Source organism: Aspergillus glaucus (genome assembly GCF_001890805.1).
Source record: "Aspergillus glaucus CBS 516.65 unplaced genomic scaffold ASPGLscaffold_19, whole genome shotgun sequence".
Taxonomy (NCBI): Eukaryota; Fungi; Ascomycota; class Eurotiomycetes; order Eurotiales; family Aspergillaceae; genus Aspergillus; species Aspergillus glaucus.
Genome location: NW_019170471.1, coordinates 512,114 through 529,135, shown reverse-complemented (window position 1 = coordinate 529,135; position 17,022 = coordinate 512,114). Strand labels below are relative to the sequence as shown.

At 49.9% G+C, this 17,022-nt stretch overlaps 9 protein-coding genes across 9 annotated transcripts; 2 read left to right on the top strand and 7 right to left on the bottom strand.

Annotated features, from left to right (window-relative positions):
- The first annotated feature begins 58 nt into the window (after window positions 1–58).
- Window positions 59–1,531, top strand: ASPGLDRAFT_50523 (CRAL/TRIO domain protein). The gene is made up of 2 exons (XM_022547327.1): window positions 59–960; window positions 1,014–1,531. Exons 1-2 carry the CDS (start codon window positions 168–170, stop codon window positions 1,328–1,330), a joined length of 1,110 nt encoding a protein of 369 aa, XP_022398161.1. The 5' UTR covers window positions 59–167; the 3' UTR covers window positions 1,331–1,531.
- A 120-nt stretch (window positions 1,532–1,651) lies between these two features.
- On the bottom strand, window positions 1,652–3,261 carry atfB (bZIP transcription factor atfB). The gene has a single exon (XM_022547326.1). The coding sequence runs from the start codon at window positions 2,943–2,945 to the stop codon at window positions 1,959–1,961; it is 987 nt and encodes a 328-aa protein (XP_022398160.1). The 5' UTR covers window positions 2,946–3,261; the 3' UTR covers window positions 1,652–1,958.
- Window positions 3,262–4,329: 1,068 nt separating this feature from the next.
- ASPGLDRAFT_105053 (uncharacterized protein) lies at window positions 4,330–5,394 on the bottom strand (the record flags this gene model as incomplete). Its single annotated transcript, XM_022539480.1, has 3 exons — window positions 4,330–4,737; window positions 4,825–5,195; window positions 5,259–5,394. Coding segments are annotated over 3 exons (915 nt in total), but the record flags the coding sequence as incomplete, so codon positions are not given.
- Window positions 5,395–6,940: 1,546 nt separating this feature from the next.
- On the bottom strand, window positions 6,941–9,100 carry snf4 (AMP-activated serine/threonine-protein kinase regulatory subunit SNF4). The gene is made up of 6 exons (XM_022547325.1): window positions 8,676–9,100; window positions 8,365–8,488; window positions 8,118–8,267; window positions 7,685–8,041; window positions 7,526–7,635; window positions 6,941–7,470 (listed from the first exon to the last, which is right to left on the bottom strand). The coding sequence occupies exons 1-6, from the start codon at window positions 8,883–8,885 to the stop codon at window positions 7,285–7,287; spliced, it is 1,137 nt and encodes a 378-aa protein (XP_022398158.1). The 5' UTR covers window positions 8,886–9,100; the 3' UTR covers window positions 6,941–7,284.
- A 153-nt stretch (window positions 9,101–9,253) lies between these two features.
- ASPGLDRAFT_84488 (arylsulfatase) lies at window positions 9,254–11,197 on the bottom strand (the record flags this gene model as incomplete). Its single annotated transcript, XM_022550279.1, has 2 exons — window positions 9,254–10,998; window positions 11,046–11,197. 2 exons carry the CDS (start codon window positions 11,195–11,197, stop codon window positions 9,318–9,320), a joined length of 1,833 nt encoding a protein of 610 aa, XP_022398157.1. The 3' UTR covers window positions 9,254–9,317.
- A 1,296-nt stretch (window positions 11,198–12,493) lies between these two features.
- ASPGLDRAFT_50515 (uncharacterized protein) lies at window positions 12,494–13,727 on the top strand. The gene has a single exon (XM_022547324.1). The coding sequence runs from the start codon at window positions 12,524–12,526 to the stop codon at window positions 13,667–13,669; it is 1,146 nt and encodes a 381-aa protein (XP_022398156.1). The 5' UTR covers window positions 12,494–12,523; the 3' UTR covers window positions 13,670–13,727.
- Window positions 13,728–14,018: 291 nt separating this feature from the next.
- ASPGLDRAFT_50514 (ankyrin repeat domain-containing protein) lies at window positions 14,019–14,838 on the bottom strand. Its single transcript, XM_022547323.1, has one exon. The coding sequence runs from the start codon at window positions 14,770–14,772 to the stop codon at window positions 14,026–14,028; it is 747 nt and encodes a 248-aa protein (XP_022398155.1). The 5' UTR covers window positions 14,773–14,838; the 3' UTR covers window positions 14,019–14,025.
- Window positions 14,839–15,213: 375 nt separating this feature from the next.
- ASPGLDRAFT_675651 (uncharacterized protein) lies at window positions 15,214–16,222 on the bottom strand. Its single transcript, XM_022549151.1, has one exon. The coding sequence runs from the start codon at window positions 16,044–16,046 to the stop codon at window positions 15,453–15,455; it is 594 nt and encodes a 197-aa protein (XP_022398154.1). The 5' UTR covers window positions 16,047–16,222; the 3' UTR covers window positions 15,214–15,452.
- Window positions 16,223–16,471: 249 nt separating this feature from the next.
- ASPGLDRAFT_60358 (uncharacterized protein) lies at window positions 16,472–16,863 on the bottom strand (the record flags this gene model as incomplete). The annotated part of the gene is made up of 2 exons (XM_022548431.1): window positions 16,770–16,863; window positions 16,472–16,717 (listed from the first exon to the last, which is right to left on the bottom strand). A coding segment is annotated over exon 2 (177 nt), but the record flags the coding sequence as incomplete, so codon positions are not given.
- Between the last annotated feature and the right edge of the window lie 159 nt (window positions 16,864–17,022).

Genomic DNA, 17,022 nt, shown 5'->3' with positions numbered 1-17,022 from the left:
TAGTTACGTGATATCGATAATCAGTGTGGGCCTGAGGCTGATTTTAGGCAGATCAGCAAACAATTTCTCCTATTTACAGGGGTGTCGGCTGCAAAAATAATCTTTGTTACTCCTTACATACACCATTGACAGACATCCTGCATTATCCCCCGTTGTGAGATCTCACCATGTCCGCAGAACCGTCAGATCCCGTCAGTGCGCCGGTTCCCAGCTCGGAGAACCAGAACATAGCTGCCACCGCAGCTCCTACAGCGGAAGCGCAACCCAAAGAGGAGTCGGAATTGAACCTCCCATCGTCGGCCGTTGATGGCTTAATCCAGAAGCCATTCCCGAAGCCTCTCAACACAGCACACATACCTGCGCCGGAACCGCTCACGGAACAACAACAGGGGTTGTACAACCAAGTCTTGGAGGAAGTCTCGAAGTGGACAACAATCCCGACCACTTCTAAGAAAAATGCTCCTACGGCGCCAATCACCGACGACGAGCGCATGTGGTTGACTCGCGAGTGTCTGATCCGGTATCTGCGTGCCGTCAAGTGGGACGATAAAAAGAAGAAGGACAAGCAAAAGGTGGACGAGGCAGTTGCTCGGCTACAGAACACCCTTACATGGCGTCGGGAATATGGCTTGGAAAAGCTGACATCTGACTATATCGCCATTGAGAATGAAACTGGGAAGCAAATTATCCTGGGCTACGACGTCAATGGACGCCCTTGTCACTATCTCTGTCCCTCGAAGCAGAACACAGAGAAGAGCGATCGACAGATTCAGCATCTCGTCTTCATGTTGGAGAGGGTGATTGACCTCATGGTACCGGACCAGGAGACTTTGGCTTTGGTGGTCGATTTCAACCAGGCGTCGTCGGACCAGAATGCATCGCCTACCCAGGCATATCAGACACTGCAAATCCTTCAAAACCACTATCCGGAGAGATTGGGCCGGGCCTTAGTCATTAACAGTGAGTGATCACTGTTTCGTTCCATTGGCCAGCGGACTGCTAACCCGTTTTAGTGCCATACTGGCTCTCGTGGTTCTTCAAGGCAATCTCCAGATGGATTGACCCAGTCACCAAGGAGAAGATGAAATTCAACGAGGATCTCCGTCAACATGTGCCTGCCGACCACTTAATGAAAGCTATGGGAGGCGACGTGGAGTTCCAGTACGACCACTCAACCTACTGGCCAGCATTGATTAAGTTGGCTGAATCGCGACGAAACGGTTACTATGAACGCTGGATTGAAGGAGGCAAGCGGATCGGAGAGTATGAGAATTATCTCAGGGGCGGTCCTCAGCCCAGTCTGTCGCAGACCCAGGGTGAGAAATCTTGATCGTAATCTCTTTGTCTGACGTCGTGATTCCAACCTGTAACATTTTCTCTACTGCATATGACCCCTGTTTGATTTCGTTGCGAGCTGTCCACCGTTATAATCGGCATTAATAGCATTGTTTGGGAGCAAATTTCGGGAATTAGGTCTTTCTTTTTGTGCATACGTCGGCATTTACTTTGAATATGATACCTCATTCTCCATTTGACCCGATTGATCTATGTTTGAACAACTGACGGGCCGTTTGGTCAATATATAAGAGTTGGGTAAACACTCAAAAGAGTCTCGCAGAGTGCATATAGGGTAATATGCCAGCTATCTGGATATACTGTGGAGACTCGACATAAAACCATCGGGTAACCAGGGTTGGTCATTCAATTCATACTATGTATGGTTAACCCAGCAATCAAGCAACGTGATCGTTCATTCCATCACTCATGGCGGTATAAGACTAAAAACAAGCCTCCGTTCCCAAACTCCAGACGCCTCAACCCTCGCTAAAGAACCCAGAAACAATCATAAGAGATACAAAATCCACCCGCGCCTTGCTAAAAATAACAAAATTAACCACCCTTTTTGTTCAATCGAGATCAAAGAAAAGTTCGTATCACGTAAAGCAAAATTCAACGCATCAGACATTGATCAAGTCGTCAAAGTTGTCCTCCGAAGAAGAAAACGGGTGCGAAACCAGAGATGCTTCGGAATCTCGACGCATCTGCTGCTCCAAGACCGCAGGCTGCAAAGCATCGTCAAAACCAAAGGACATGACACCCTGCTGCTGGCTCTGCTGAGGTTGCTGCTGGACTGTTGGAGTAGACGGCTCCTCCGAGGTCGACACGGCATCCGCTGCATCAGACAACTCGGCCGCCGTCGTGCTGGTGTCGTTGTAGGTGATCCTCTTGACCATCTGAGCCAAATGGAGCTTGATGGGTTCATCTCCACACTGAGCATGCCGCAGCACTTCGTTCTTGAGACCTAGAATCTCATGACGCAAACGAGCAATCTCCGACACAAGTGACTCCTTCTTGTCAGACTGCTCTTTGTAGCGGGTTTCAAGCTGCTGAGTGTGTTCCTTCTTCTTCTGGCGACACTTGCTCGCAGCCAAACGGTTCCGTTCGAGGAATTTCTCGCGTTTGGCACGGTCCGGGTGAGAGTCGTCAAAGTCAATGGCAGACGATCTGGAGGTCCTACGTCGTTTGTTGCTGTTGCTGCTACTACCGGCGTAAGACTGATCGTCCTCATAGCCCGAGTGCTCGCTGTAGCTTCGACGATGACCGTGGTCAAGGAATGTCGGGGGAGAAGCCCCAAGATGATACTGAGGCAAAGGCGGATAGAATTCTTGGGACGTATGGGTGTCATCATATGGAGGAGGAGTAGGTTGGCCATTGCGAACACGAGAGTTCTTGAAATCCCTCTCCAAATTGGGGTTGGTGAAGGCCTGCTCGTGCTTGCCATTCCACGGTGAGATGGGACTGAGACCCCAATGATTTTCTTCTTCGGGGAGAGACAAGCCCAAGAAATCACCCTGCAAGGCGGAGGAGAGGCCGGGGCTGACGCCTTCTGGCATAGGCAGACCATGTCGAGCGTAGTTGGATTGGTCTAGCATGTTGAGCGACATGACTTATGGCGAAGGAGGAAAGAACGGGGACGAAGAGAAGAGAAATGAGTGAAGGATTGGTATCTAAAGCAGCGTTTGGATGAAGGAAGAGAGCACGCTTATAGATGTAACCAACGGTGGAACTGTCACGACGGGCCGTTGACAGCGGAAGAAAAGAAAAGAGGAGGGGAACCGGACATGGAAAATCAGAGGAAGCGAAGAAGTTATTGTTCCCTTAGGTTTAAGGCAAGAGCGATGGAATAGGCAGTAGCAGGGCGGTAACCATGGGAGCCTGGTAGCAACCACGGAGCAGCATATGTATATATATAAAAGATAGTGTATATATACAGGGCTACTGACGTGTCTCGTCCACACAGATAGCGATAAATAACAAATGAGGTTATAGAACAGGAAATCCAGCTTTTACAATATTGATTGTCCAGTTGTGCCCGGTAATTGGCCGGATGTTCAATCTCAAATAATCTTCTTAGGGGTCGAGACCAGTAGGTACAAAAGTGTTGACATCATGTACAGGCGGGGACGAGTTCCAGGTGTATAGAACCATGGAAGTCTCCCTGTCATTCAAGCGAAGTCCCGCTCTGCCTCTTTCGGTCAACGCTCTCCTCTCACTACACTTACCCAGTATACCACAAATACACACACCTTCACGGTATTCTACATTATCGATATCGGAGAACAAAACAAGGTGAATCTCCTGAAACCCTGACTAATCCCTTCTGGTTTCGTCATCGTCGATTCTCACTCGGATTTTTTTGCCGGCGATTCAGAAGCTCTGCTCGGGTTCCACGGTTGCTCTACGCTTGCGGCCCAGACAATCACTGTATATCCACCCGGGACTTAATTCCCTGCCTCTCGTAGGGCCTGATCCACCTGTGGTGGGCTCGTCGCTTTCTCTATCTTAGACTAGATATGGAACAGGGATTATCATAGACGAGGTTTACACATCCTAGCTCCGAAAAGTAACTGTAGTGAGAATTCTCTATGCACGGTACTTATCTAGTCAATTCTTCCTGATTCCTTCCCGCCCCGTCAACCAATCGTACCGTGCCTAGCGTGCGGAACATGGAAGCATAACCCTCAACGGCTCTGCCGCGGATTCCAGACAGCTGTAAGCACACATACACACAATCACACAACGGAGAATATCATCCCTCCACAAGGTATCCAGTCACAATGCAAAACACCAGACACTGATTTCATCATGATCGCACCGAACATCGTCTCGACTTTCCGTACACCCATCGACCAATCAGACGCCAACGTATTCTTTTTCCAGACCATCTCCCCCTCCTTCGATTTGCATCTCTTGTTGTTCGTCCTGATCCATGCTCTGCTCCTCTTCTTCTGGCGGCAATATCACCCGCTCCGGCGGACATCCGCAGTGTTCCCACCACCGCAACTGCCGACTCACGCCGCGCCAATGCTCCAACAGCATCCTCACCACCCGCTCCTCCTGTAACGCACTGGGCACCATTCGGTATTCGGGACAGAGTCCTTCCTCCCCATCCGACGTCCGGTTGGCCAGCAAAGGTCCCAACGTCCGACTTAACCGATCCACATCCAGAAGACCCGCCGCCCAGCTGGGTCGTAGTTGCTGTTTTCTCGGAATGTTACGCACCCACTGATCCTCAACGTGTCGCTGCACCTCGTGGAGAAGTACCTCGCACAATCCAAACACCGCACAGATGAGTTCAAGATGCATTTTGCTCGTCAATGACAGGATCGCCAGCGCGATTGCTTTGGTCTGAGTGTGTTCCCATGGCGTCAACCCCTCCAAGCAATCATCCGGTCGCTTCTGTGATTTGACTTGCGGCTCTGACGGCGATACTGGCTGCTGTTTCGATTGTGATTCTGTCTCCGATTTGGACTGCCGATCCACTTCTGGCTCTGCCTGTGCTTTTGATTGGTCCTTTGATTTCCGCCTGCTGAATATGTACGGTTGACGTCCGTACGAAATGTCCACCAGAACCTGATAGAGCTCCTTGGATCCTAGAATTCCATCGGGAATACCCGCTAGCAAGGCCTTGAAGACCCAGGCCACACTGAGAATATACGACGGTGACTGTTCAGGGGTTGTATCTCGCTGCAATGGCTCGATTATATCCACGGGCATCTGGTTACTGCGCATGGTCATCTGGATCTTGTCTTCTTCTCGCTCTGCTGATAAGACCTGGTGTGCAAAGTGCTCATATATGCGGGATGCGGTCTTCATGTCGCCGGGGTCGAAAAAGAGGTTCTCTACCCTGTGGCCTTTCGTGGGGTGCCTCTTGGTTAGTGAAACTGATTCGGCGAATGGTGGGCAGAATCGCCTACCGTAGATTTGCAGATATGTCGCGGTCGCCGCAAAACATACAGGGAGCTTGAGTACTGCAGGAGCAAAGTCTGCCTGGGGCTTGAGATAGCTGTAACCTCCCAATCGTGCGAGTGTCTCGAGCGACTTGCCCTTCAGCACGAAGAACGGATCGGAACGAGACGACAGATTGGCGAAAGTCTTCATTCGGCGCACCCTGCGCTGCTCCGTCTCCGGTGGTACGGACTGAGGCCTCATTTGGATATTGGACCGCATGCTTCGTATTCGACCAAGTATCTTATCTCGTTTATGTAGCTTATCTGCACCGCTGACATCAGGTTTCCTGCCTAGAAGTGCCGTATCAGATGTCATTCGAACAAAAAGAACTTTCAAAAAAGGACTTACCTTTACCTGCATTAGCTTCCTCGCCAAACGCCACAGGACGCAAGCACAATTGGCCAGCCATATCATTGAACGCTTTGACGGTCTTCTGTTGATCGATATGGGCAGACCAAGTGCTTTCATTCGATATGTTCGAGATGTCTCTGAAAATGGAACTCCTTCGTGGTAGGTTACCGGCTCGACGTTTGCTGCAGCGAAGCCCATGGTCCGCCCAAAGATTATCGTCTCCGTATTCCGAAATCGATGGCCTCCTGGAGTCTGTGTTGACGCTCCTTGCCACATCGGTGGACAGGTTGCTGGATCCGGATGCTTGCTGGAAATCACCAAACGGTTCCTCGTAGACATAGCCCCTATTCTCGAGGATGGCCTGGACCGCCGGGCATTTTGACGGGTGACGGCAGACAGTTGAAGTCGTTCTCTCTGATTCGAATGACTCCGTGGTTCCGACGGTTTTGTCGCTGGCTTTTCGTTGCTCGGGGATCGCAAGCTCGCTGTTGAGCTCTTGCGTGGGCGTGGGTGACTCCTTAGTATCGACATGCTGATTCTCAGTAGTATCTGGAAGATGGGTAAAGACGCCCAGGTGACTATGACGTTGCACCGGTTGTTCAATAGTAGACTCAAATTTGTCCGATTCACTCAAGTCAGAATGGCGATGCCTGCGCGGGCGAAGAAGCGTCTTGATCCCACTCAACCTTATTGACCCTTTCCATGACAGCTTCGAGTTCCTCTGAGGATCCTGCTCGATATACCCGGACTGTCCCACTTGGCGATCCAAGGAGAGATTGGCTTCTGGGGCATCGGGTTTATCGGCGTAGATCAAGTCCTTGAAGGCTGCTTCCGTCGTAGGCGCTGGGGTCGTCTTCTGAGCAACAATCTCGATTCCGTTTTCTTGTATAAACGTCCACGAAGTTCGATCCACCTCATCTTTGTCAGGACTGTGGGTGTTGGTAGAGTCGTCATTGTTCGTGGTCGAGGTCCAGTAGGAGAAAGGATTGAAGAACCCCATTGCCAGCTTTAAATGGGTAACGAGCTCTAAATGGGTAAACACGACGCTTTGATTGAGGGTCAATGAAAATTGTAGGTTCGAATGAAGCTGCCGCATCGATGAGTCGAGGTGTAGGTCTAGGTAAGCGGAAGGGATGAGCCGGCTCGCTCTTTCCCTGTACGCCGTTACTCTGTAAATCAAGAACCTTCAACATAGCTAATTATCCTGCTGGGAAAAATGAATATGGAAAAGAAAATTGGCAGACTGGTTTTCAATGTCAAAGGATAGTGTAGTTGTTACATGACTCAGCCCTATACAGAAAAAAAAAAGTACATACATCAGACTTGTCTGGAAGACGCGGATGACATTTGTAGGAAGTAAGATTCTTTGACATGAAATAAGTGTGCAACTTTCTATTGCTATACGTATGCTCATGCTATTCAGTTCGCATGAAAGCGTAACTAATCCCAAACACTGCGAATAGCCATATCCATCTACTCATTTCGAGTAAAAGAAAAAAATAAAAATAAAAATAAATCGCATTCCGACTGCTACTCATCAGATCTCTGCTGAAACTCGCAGCCGAATAACACAAAACGCCTGTTCCATGCAATAGGTGTCATACACGAGATATAACGGCTTAGAAAAGCAGAAAATCATAATCACGTTGTTTCATCGGTTTCGCCCTCAAGAAGGATGTAATGCAGAATGTCACTCAACGTGAGGACACCCTTGAGCCGGAAATGTTCATCCACCACGACCAAACGGTGCACACGAGACTTGCGGATCGTATCAAAGATGGTGTCTAGCCCATCTGTAAGTGAGCAGGTGTAGATGCCCGGGAAGTCCTGGAAATGATCAAGTCAGCGAATGACACTATCAAGGAAAAGGATGGAAACGTACCGGGGAACGCTTTTTCAAAGCCTCACCAACGGTCAAACTTAGATCATCATAGACGCCACCTTTAATCAAGGAGATCACATCAACTGCCTCGAAAACATTGTACACAACGCCTGGATTCCCTTAGTAACTGGCCCTGGGAAAGATGATGACTGCTCATACCTTCGGAGTTCAAGATCGGCACGCTGGATATGCTCTTTTTCACCAGAATGTGAATAACATCTATGACCGGGGTATCCATCGACGCAGTCGCAATGTCATCATAGGTGCCCAGTAGTAATTCCTGGAGGGGCTTCCGCAGCTTCTGGGTATCATTGACGTTGACCGCAACGAACTTTAGAATACGATACTGGGTGACAACGCTCAGGACATGCGACCGGTCCGTCTGACTGTCGTTCGTAACCAGAGGGATTCTGCGGGCTCGCGATTCGAGCATGCGCCGACATGCTTCGTAGAGGGGACGCTCGGGGTCGATGGAGATGGTTTCCGGGGGAGCAACACCAAGTGCTTTTTCTACATCTGCAACAGTAGAAAGAAGCGATCAGTTTCTCTGTCTTTTGGGACAGACTGCGATGAGACTTGCGGTGATGCGTACCTCTGAGATGGTCTAGTCGAAACCCGTCGATCTGGTCCAGATCGGCTGGGTTCTGGAAATAATATTGGATAACATTGATATAGTCAGAAGTCGTCAACAGTCCGGCGAACGTCGAGGTTTTGGAATCCCATAACGGCGCCGATACGATGCCTGTAGCATCCACGATGGGTGTACCGTCAGCCCCTCAATCCCTTTTTATCATCTCGAAGCTCCCATCACAACTGCAGCGAAGAGGACAAATACGTGCCATTCTGGATCAAGACATTCAAGCTCTCCTTGACGGATAACGAGGTATCGAAAATAATGAGACGGAAACTGAGCGGCAGGACATCGTAACTGTTGCGGACTTTGAGGAAATTGCGAATGGCACGCTAGATAAGAAGACCAGTATTAGCAGAGATCCTGAAGAATCAAAGTCTTATAGCAGGAAATCGGCAAAGATAATCCCAGTGTCACTCCTGCTGCTTCGTCTCCCTTCTCTTCGTCCCCTCCCTCTCTAAAACTCCGCGCGGGGAAGTCGGAAGAAACCAGTGCGACAACAACAACAAAAACACATACCAAGCCTTGACGCTCTTCTCGGTCAATCGCCCTCTCAGACAGGGCCCCTGCTGTTGCGAAAGCCATTGGATGCGACAGACCTCGAGGGCGGAGGTAGGAAGATGGCTGCACAATGGGCCCCTCGTGACCGCGAACCCAAGCCGTGCCGTCGTCGGCGGTGGCGGCCCTTAAGGCGCTATGCTGTCTGCCCGTAGTGGACGCCATGCTCATCGTGAGGTGGGATTATTGCATATATTCAGAGATAAAATATAATATGGATAATGTGTAAATATAATAAGAGAGGTTTGATTGCTCTCTCAAAAAGAGTAGTATTCCGAGCTGGGCAGATGGTGATGTCGTCACTTTATACAACGCAGGGCAAACAAACGATTAAATTGTAAGTATTCGACGTTCACCTTTTTTGATGGCCTAATACCCCTGAGAATATATCCCTTGATGTCGGAATAAGTGGCGACAGTACGTAGAACGAACCAAGGAATATTCTCCCAATACGGGTGTCAGACGATTTACAACCCAGAATATATTTTGCCAAGTCTACAGAGTAGCTACGATATGTTCATTCGGGAGATTCAGTCATTGCCCATCATCGATTTCGTTGAATTCGCCTGTACAAGCCTATATGCGAGATGTAATTAACCTCGCTTAAAACTGCTTCACAGTCCGCTGCAACCTAGCTGGCTTGCGCATAAACTTCTCTGGCTCATCTCGAGCCCCCTTCTTCCAATAATCATACTCCATCCACGCATTCTCGGGCATCTGTGCTTCAGTTGCCTCGAGAAATTCTCCTAGATCCGGATTCAAAGGAATCACACCAGTCTCAAGAACATACTGATCCCACAACTTCAACAATTGCTGCAACCGCTCGGGCTGCTTCTCGGCCAAATCGTGAATCTCTCCCGGATCATTCGCAAGATTATACAATTGCCACCGCTCCGGACCCTTAGGTTTGGGGATATAGACAATCTTCCAGTCACCAAAGCGCAGCGCTGCCCGACCACACGTCTCCCAGCCTTGGATGAAGTCCTTCTCGTGGATGCGGGCTGCATCTCCCCGCGCCCAGGGATAGAAGCTCTTGCCGCGCATGGGAACGATCTCCCGGTCCTGGTAGGTTGGGGCAGGATGAGAGACGCCCGCCATGTCGAGAATGGAGGGAGCGAGATCCATGACCGTGGCGAATTGGTCAGTAATGCTGTGGTTGCGGGCGTGGAACGATTTGACGCTGCCTGGGAATCGCGCTACAAACGGTACCCGCACACCACCTTCGGTAGTGTAGGCTTTGTATAATCGGGATGGTGCAGTGGCAGCCTGTGCCCAGCGCGGACCGTACCAGATGAACGAGTTGTAGTTTCCAAGGTTCTCGAGTGAGTTGTCATAATATTTCTGCAGATGCGGAAGGACGCCGCTCTGGACAAGCGGATAGGCCTCGTAGGCAGCGCCCTCAGCGCCGTTATCAGACATAAAGCAGACGAAGGTGTTGTCCAGTTCGTCGATGGAGGAGAGGTAGTCGACGACCTTGCCGACGTTGGCATCGATGCTCTCGACCATCCCCGCGTAGACCTCCATGGCCGTACACGAGAGCTTCTGTTCTTCGGGCGTGTAGTCGCTCCATTCCTTGACTTCTTCAGCGACAACGGGATGCGCCTCGACGTCCTCACGGATCATGCCTAGCTCCTTGAGACGCTGCAGACGACGCTGGCGGAGGGCATCTGGGCCTTCGTCGTAGACACCGCGGTAGTGGTCGATGTACCCCCGAGGAGCCTGGAGGGGCCAATGTGGTGCTGTGAAGGGAAGGTAGGCAAAGAACGGACGGTCCTCGTCCTTTTTGTCTTTCTTGCTTTCATTCCAATCCTTCAGATAGTCCACCATTTTATCTCCATATCCATCTGTCGAGTACCACCCTTCCGGTAACTTCTTCACATAATGATCATCCTCCGTATGCAGGGCGATATAGCTCGCCTCCAGGAACGTGGGCGTTTCATCATTCCCCTGCAACTGCGGCTCATACGCATAATGATTCGAGCAAGCCGGCAAGTGCGCCAGTGACCGGTCAAACCCCCGCTTATGCGGCGATCGCTCTGGGGTAAGACCCAGATGCCACTTCCCAGACATGAGGGTGTGGTAGCCAGCGTCGCGCAGGAGCTCGGGTAGAGCAGCAACACGCTCGTTTAGATAGCCTTCGTAGCCTGGCATACCCCGCTGAGGAGCAGTGCTCATCTGCGAGCCTTTGGGGCCATTTTGACCTGAGATGTTTGTCCATTCGACTAGGTTGCCCAGGCCAGCGATATGGTGGTCTGTGCCGGTCATGATCATGGCACGGGTTGGTCTATCCTCTTAGTATGTGTCCATATGTCCATACAGTGGAGTACTCACGAGCAAGCAGCAGCAGCATGGAAGTCGCTAAAGCGGACGCCATCATTGGCAAGACGGTCGATATTGGGCGTACGGATCTCACTGCCAAAGCAGCCGATGTCAGAGAAGCCCAAGTCGTCCGCGACGACGATGAGGAAGTTAGGACGTGGCATGTTTAATCTGGGCTAGCACTTTGTAGACGATGGAATGAAACTGATGTGAATGAGGAGATGTTCATGATCTATATAGCATTCACAGTACTCGGCCGTCGGTTGTCGGCTAGGATTCTCTATTGGGTATATGAACTGCGTAGTACTTACGAGTATTCGTGCCACCATTTCCACTCTTAGCCATGTGAACAGAAAATTTCTAGCCATAACATATGACGAGAGTATGTAGCTACTCGAATATAATGAGAATAGATTGGTTACACTGAGAGTCTCTCCGTACCGTCGACTCTTAGGGCTTGCAGTGTACTCACGTGGTTACATTGTCCGGGGTAAACTCTACGAAGAAAGCAGATCATGATAAACCAGACATAAACTACTCTGTAAATTCTTTGAATGTTTGATAGATTCATTCTGGGGTTACTGTACTATGTACATAGGCTGCTGACCTTCCGCCAGTAAACAAACTCCGGGTTTCACTACACCTTGCCTTGGCTCACCCCTTCTTCTTCTACCCCATACTCCGTGCATCTAATTCCTCTCTATCCATGTTATAGTATTCATATCTTCGTCTTATTACCATGGCGTGATCCTCTCCACGGCTTGCTCAGCTCGGCTATCGGCTACGTCATCATCGCTGACATAATCGTTTCAGCGACGCGGCCAGGGGTTGGTGGATTAAAATGGATAGCTTCAACTTGTCCAAAAGGGGAGAAGCTTCTGTCACCTGTCATGTGCCATTGGAATGTCTGGATCAACCCCATCTTCCTATCGTCAAGTCCCTCAATTGGATCCTGGTGATCCAGGGGGTCCAACTCCTGATACTACTTTTGCTGTAACTAGTAATACTAGTAGTGACCATGCTGTTGCTCGAAAGGCTGCTTTTCGGATATACTGGCTGACTGCTGTGCTCTGCTGCGGTGGGGCCTTGTTTGGATATGACTCTGGGGTTATTGGTGTGTTCTCTTTATCATATGGTCAGATCAAACGAAACTGACCATATGAACCATTAAACCCTGAAAAGGCGGCGTCCTTACATTTGACTCCTTCCAAAATGATTTCAACTTCACAAACGACGACAAAACTCGCGTCAGCTCTATAGCTGTGGGTATCCAACAAGCCGGTGCCTTGGTCGGCTGCTTTGCTGTGTGGCCGTTGACAAACCGCCGCGGACGACGGTTAGCCATGATGTTGTGCTCGGGGGTTTTCTGTGCAGGCGTTGTCCTTGAAACTATCCGATCGGGGTCTTTGATGACGTTTTATCTTGGGCGAACGATCTGTGGTCTGGGAATTGGGGGTTCTGCGACGATTATCCCCATTTACCTGGGCGAGATGAGTCCCAAGGAAATCCGGGCTCGACTCGGGAGCTGCTACCAATTCACCTTTACCATTGGAATATTAATCTCGTACTGGGTGGACTATGCTGTCGTCAAGTTGCTGCCGCCCTTCTCCTCGAAACAATGGCAGATTCCCATGGCTCTGCAGCTCGTCCCTGGGGCCTTGATGGGCGTGGGAATGCTAACCGTCCACGAAAGCGTCCGCTGGCTCCTATTTCGCAGCGCCAACAACCACCAGCATAATAAAGCTCTGGAGGAGCAAGCTTGGATTAGCCTAGCCTGGATCCGTGGTGGAAGTACAGACGAAGTCCACGCCGAATTCAATACAATCAAAACCGGTGTCGAATCCGAAGTGCAGACCCGTGCTGACTTCCACCTTTCAGAACTCATCACTCACAAACCAAACCTCCGCCGCCTGTTTCTGGGATTCACCATCTTCCTAGCCCAACAGTCCACCGGTGCCACGGCTCTTGCCTATTTCGGCCCGCAGTTCTTTGCCATGCTCGTCGGACCCGGAGACAAGAATCTCCTACTAACCGGCGTGTTTGGCGGGGTGAAAGTTATTGCTTGTTTCGTGTTTGTGGTCTTTGTCTCAGAGAGGTTCGGACGTAGGCCGTGTCTTATTTACGGAGCGGTGGTTATGTCCGTTTGTATGGTTATCACTGCGTTTGTGGTCAAGGCGAATCCGCCACCTGAACCGCTTTCGCCGTCATCAACAGAAGATGACGGTGGTATACCGACAGCAGGACTCATAACGGTTCTTCTGATTTACCTCAACATCATCGCGTTTAACCTCTCCTGGGGTCCGCTCCCCTGGCCCTGCATATCGGAGATCTTCCCCACCCGCATCCGTGAGCCGGGCGTCGCTTTCGGTGTCGCCTCCCAATGGCTCTTCAATTTTCTTTGGTCCTCTACTACGCCCTACATCATGGCAGGTATCGGATGGGCCACGTTCCTGCTCTTTGGCATACTGGATCTGCTGTTTGCCGGGTTCGTTTTTGCCTTTCTCATGGAGACCAAGGGAAAGACGTTGGAGGAGATTACGGCGCTATTTGAGGGACCGTCGTATATTCCGTTGGGTGAGGACGACGATAGGTTTAAGGGATCAGATCGAGATGAACCAACTCCTCTACGGTCATAGATACTTGTACAGTATACGCAACTTGGACTATTCAACCGATAACTGAATTGATTGCTCGCACATTAATAGAACGTAAAATGACATTACTTGACGTAAACCCAAAAAACAAACAGAAGAAAACAAATCACATTGTAACCTCTCAGCGTCAACCATACACCCAGTATTCATGACCCTCACTTCAATCATATTCATGCCAGGAGTTTCACGGCGTTGCATCCCTGGCATAGAGATTCTGCTTATACCAAGCCCCGTGTGTTAGCAGAAATTCAAAAAAAAAAAAAAAAAAAAAAAAGTTTCAAGGACTTCGTTCAGATAAGTTGACTTATTCCTATCTCGGCTTTGTCGAATGGAATCTTTCATAGTGCATATAGCAGCTGAGTGATCTCTTTGTGGCGATTTTTAGTAGCCAAATCTAGCGGTGTACAACCGTCTTCATCTTTCGAGTTGATATCGACTCGACCTGTTTTCAGCAGTAGTTGAACGTTTCCTGTACGGCCATTTTTATCGTTCCAATTCAGGTCAAGCCGACCCATGCTCAACAACAACTGAACGATCTCCTCATCCTTTTCTTCAGCAGCGTATCTCAGTGGTGCCCCACCATTTTCACACTGCGAGTTGACATCAAACTGCTCAGTATCCAGCAGCAGCAGGACCATCTTCTTATTGCCACGTAAAGCGGCAAACGACAGGGCATCGAGTCTATGACCATTCTCGACCTGACCTAGGTCAAGCACGAGCTGAGCGACTTCCTCGTCGTTGTTCTCAATAGCCCATTCCAATGCCGTGTAGCACCACCCGTTCTCTTCGCTCTTCGTTTTGACGTCAGCCTGGCCTGTCTCCAGCAACGACCAGACGATCTCTTTATGGCCCTCCTTAGCAGCCCATCTTAGCGGTGTCATGCCCATGAAATCTTCCGAGTCGACATTGATCTGACTCGCACCCAATAGCAATCGAGCGATTTCCTTATGACCGTGCGTAGCAGCATATGACAGTGGGGTGCTACCAAGGTCATCCGTGGAATTGACATCAACCTGAGCTGTTTCGAGCAGCAACTGAACAACCTCCTGATGATCACCCAAAACAGCCCATGGCAGTGCTGTCATGTTGTTTTCATCTTTCGAGTTGACATCAATTAGACCTGTCCCCAGCAGAAATCGAACAACTTCCATATGTCCACACCAAGCAGCCCCGTGTATTGCTGCGTAGCTGCCTTCAAACACCGGTGTGGGGTCGGCTCCATGTTGGTACGTTGGATATTCTAACACCTCAAGTTGCCCTTCCATGGCCGTCCGGAAAAGCCAAGCATCACGTAAGGCCGGTGATTTCGCAAGATCGATTTTGAAATCTTGCATCAAGGCAGGATAGCTTGCTGCTGCATGATCCTCCCATGTGTTGGACGCGTATCTGAAAAATGGGTATTTCCGGTAGTAAGGTTCCAGGTGTACTTTGTATTCTCTAACCAGGGTATCGTTCTTGCGGTGGAGAGTCCACCTGCCATCGGTCGACTCAACCGCGATCAGAAAACGCCAGCACATCTCAAGCATGTGAAGATTCGCATTGTCTAGAGAGGTGTGGGCCCATGCAATATTGGAACAACAATAAATTTGCAGCAGAAAATCTTTGACTGATTGGTGGCAAAAGCTGACTGCCACATCGTCCTCGTAGTTCTCATCGCTGGAAGCATAGAAAACAGTGCCATCAACGATATCTTTTCTGGCAATATAGGCGAGGGGGCTGCATGATGAGCATATGTCGCGGTAGTCATGAGGGCTTTGGGCCTCCATTAGGGTGCCATTAGGGTGCCGTATTTGTTCAATACATATGCAGCTACTATTTCCTTTCTCTTCAGGAGGCGCTTGGCAGCGAGCGGAGTGAATAAGAGAAATTGAGCATCCTCCGTCTCGCTTATTCTGTTCAAAATCATGGCATATGTTTGGTCGAGCCCCTTCGGAAGGTCTTTGAGTTTGTTCGAGACGTGATGGTTGGGTACGTATCGCAGCTCGCTAAGCATGAGGGATACCCAGAGAAAGGTGCCTCTGGCTTGATTACCTAGAGCATTTTTCACTTCGTTTTTTAGGCCGTCACTGTATTTCCTCCTCCGTGCTAGATCATCTGTCTTCACGCCGATGTAGCGAGACAGATCGATATTGACTTCGTTCGACTCCTCCAACACCAAGTGGGTACCAATGTCACAAAGCTCGTACTCAATGTCATCTACTCCTGGTCGGTAGGTAACCAAGAACTTCACTCCCTGCGTTAAATCTTCATCAAAGAGCCCCCTTAGCCGAATGAGTAAATTCTCGCGCGTAGATTGTTCGCACTCGTCCACAGCATCGATAAGGATAAATATTTCGCCAGTTCTCTTACCTTGGAGCATATTGATAAGGATTTCCCAGAGTATCCAGAAGTCCTCAAAGGGCTTGTTGGAAGCAAGGTTATTGTTTTGTCAAAGTACAGCTCGATGTGCTGAAAAAGCTCCTCTTTCTGCAGTAGCAACTGCCAGATGATGCTTCGGAGCATAGCGGCTGGTGTCTTCCGGTCTTCGGTTTTGTCGTCGAAGAAAAAGTATGCAAGCATAGCGTCGTCCGATTTCTCGATCTTTGTCGTGAGTGCCTCGACGAGAAAGGTAGACATGCATGTCTTTCCTATACCCGGAGAGCCGATAATGCGAAAGAGTTGGGAGTCCTTCGCGGCTGCCCAAGCGGAGAACTCGCTTCGCTCCAAGATCCAATGACAGGTATCCTTCACACGTTTTCCCTTCTATGCCTGCATTTCTCGCAGGATGGCACTGGGGGGTCTTACATCCATCTGCACGGTGCATTGTCGCAATTTGTCATTGCACACAGCACTTGGATCCATCGGGATAGGTTTTGGAGACCGGCGGCGCCCAAGAATCTTTTCAGCGTTTTGAGCCAATTTCTCGATCTCAGAGTACACGAGTTTGAACGACATATCATCCGGTCCGTAGAATTTGTTCATCTTGAAATGATCTTTCGGGAGGCAAATACTGTGATGACCGTCGATGCAAGCGCTCTTTTCGTTTACTACCTAGACATTGGTCAGGAGGTGCTGGAAACAAAGCGGATCAGTTGAAACGCACCAAGTCGTGAAAGGGCACCTTTGTTCTCGACGTGAAGTCCGTTGTATACCCCTCAAAGCAGCAGATGACCGGATCGAATGAGTGAAGAGCTAGCTGGAAAAAAGTTTCAGGCGAACTGTCAAAGATTCAGAGGATTTTTCGAGGTTCTTTAAGACGCTCGTGTTGGAGTCCCATGACGGCGGTAAAAACGACGCAGCTAGAAGGCCCCAACGTGCGGCGGCACAGCTGCGGTGAGGTGTACCAAAAAAGACGA

What these genes read in the sequence shown, in the direction of transcription:
- atfB (XM_022547326.1), bottom strand. Translation starts at nt 2,945, where the DNA reads ATGTCGCTCAACATGCTAGACCAATCCAACTACGCTCGACATGGTCTG.
- ASPGLDRAFT_50523 (XM_022547327.1), top strand. Translation starts at nt 168, where the DNA reads ATGTCCGCAGAACCGTCAGATCCCGTCAGTGCGCCGGTTCCCAGCTCG. An exon ending in CCGGGCCTTAGTCATTAACA is followed by an intron (nt 961 to 1,013) that starts GTGAGTGATCAC and finishes AACCCGTTTTAG; the next exon opens with TGCCATACTGGCTCTCGTGG.
- ASPGLDRAFT_50514 (XM_022547323.1), bottom strand. Translation starts at nt 14,772, where the DNA reads ATGACAGCACTGCCATGGGCTGTTTTGGGTGATCATCAGGAGGTTGTT.
- ASPGLDRAFT_50515 (XM_022547324.1), top strand. Translation starts at nt 12,524, where the DNA reads ATGAGTCCCAAGGAAATCCGGGCTCGACTCGGGAGCTGCTACCAATTC.
- ASPGLDRAFT_675651 (XM_022549151.1), bottom strand. Translation starts at nt 16,046, where the DNA reads ATGCTCCAAGGTAAGAGAACTGGCGAAATATTTATCCTTATCGATGCT.
- snf4 (XM_022547325.1), bottom strand. Translation starts at nt 8,885, where the DNA reads ATGAGCATGGCGTCCACTACGGGCAGACAGCATAGCGCCTTAAGGGCC. An exon ending in GAATGTCTTGATCCAGAATG is followed by an intron (nt 8,268 to 8,364) that starts GCACGTATTTGT and finishes TGGATGCTACAG; the next exon opens with GCATCGTATCGGCGCCGTTA. An exon ending in CTTTGAAAAAGCGTTCCCCG is followed by an intron (nt 7,471 to 7,525) that starts GTACGTTTCCAT and finishes GATCATTTCCAG; the next exon opens with GACTTCCCGGGCATCTACAC.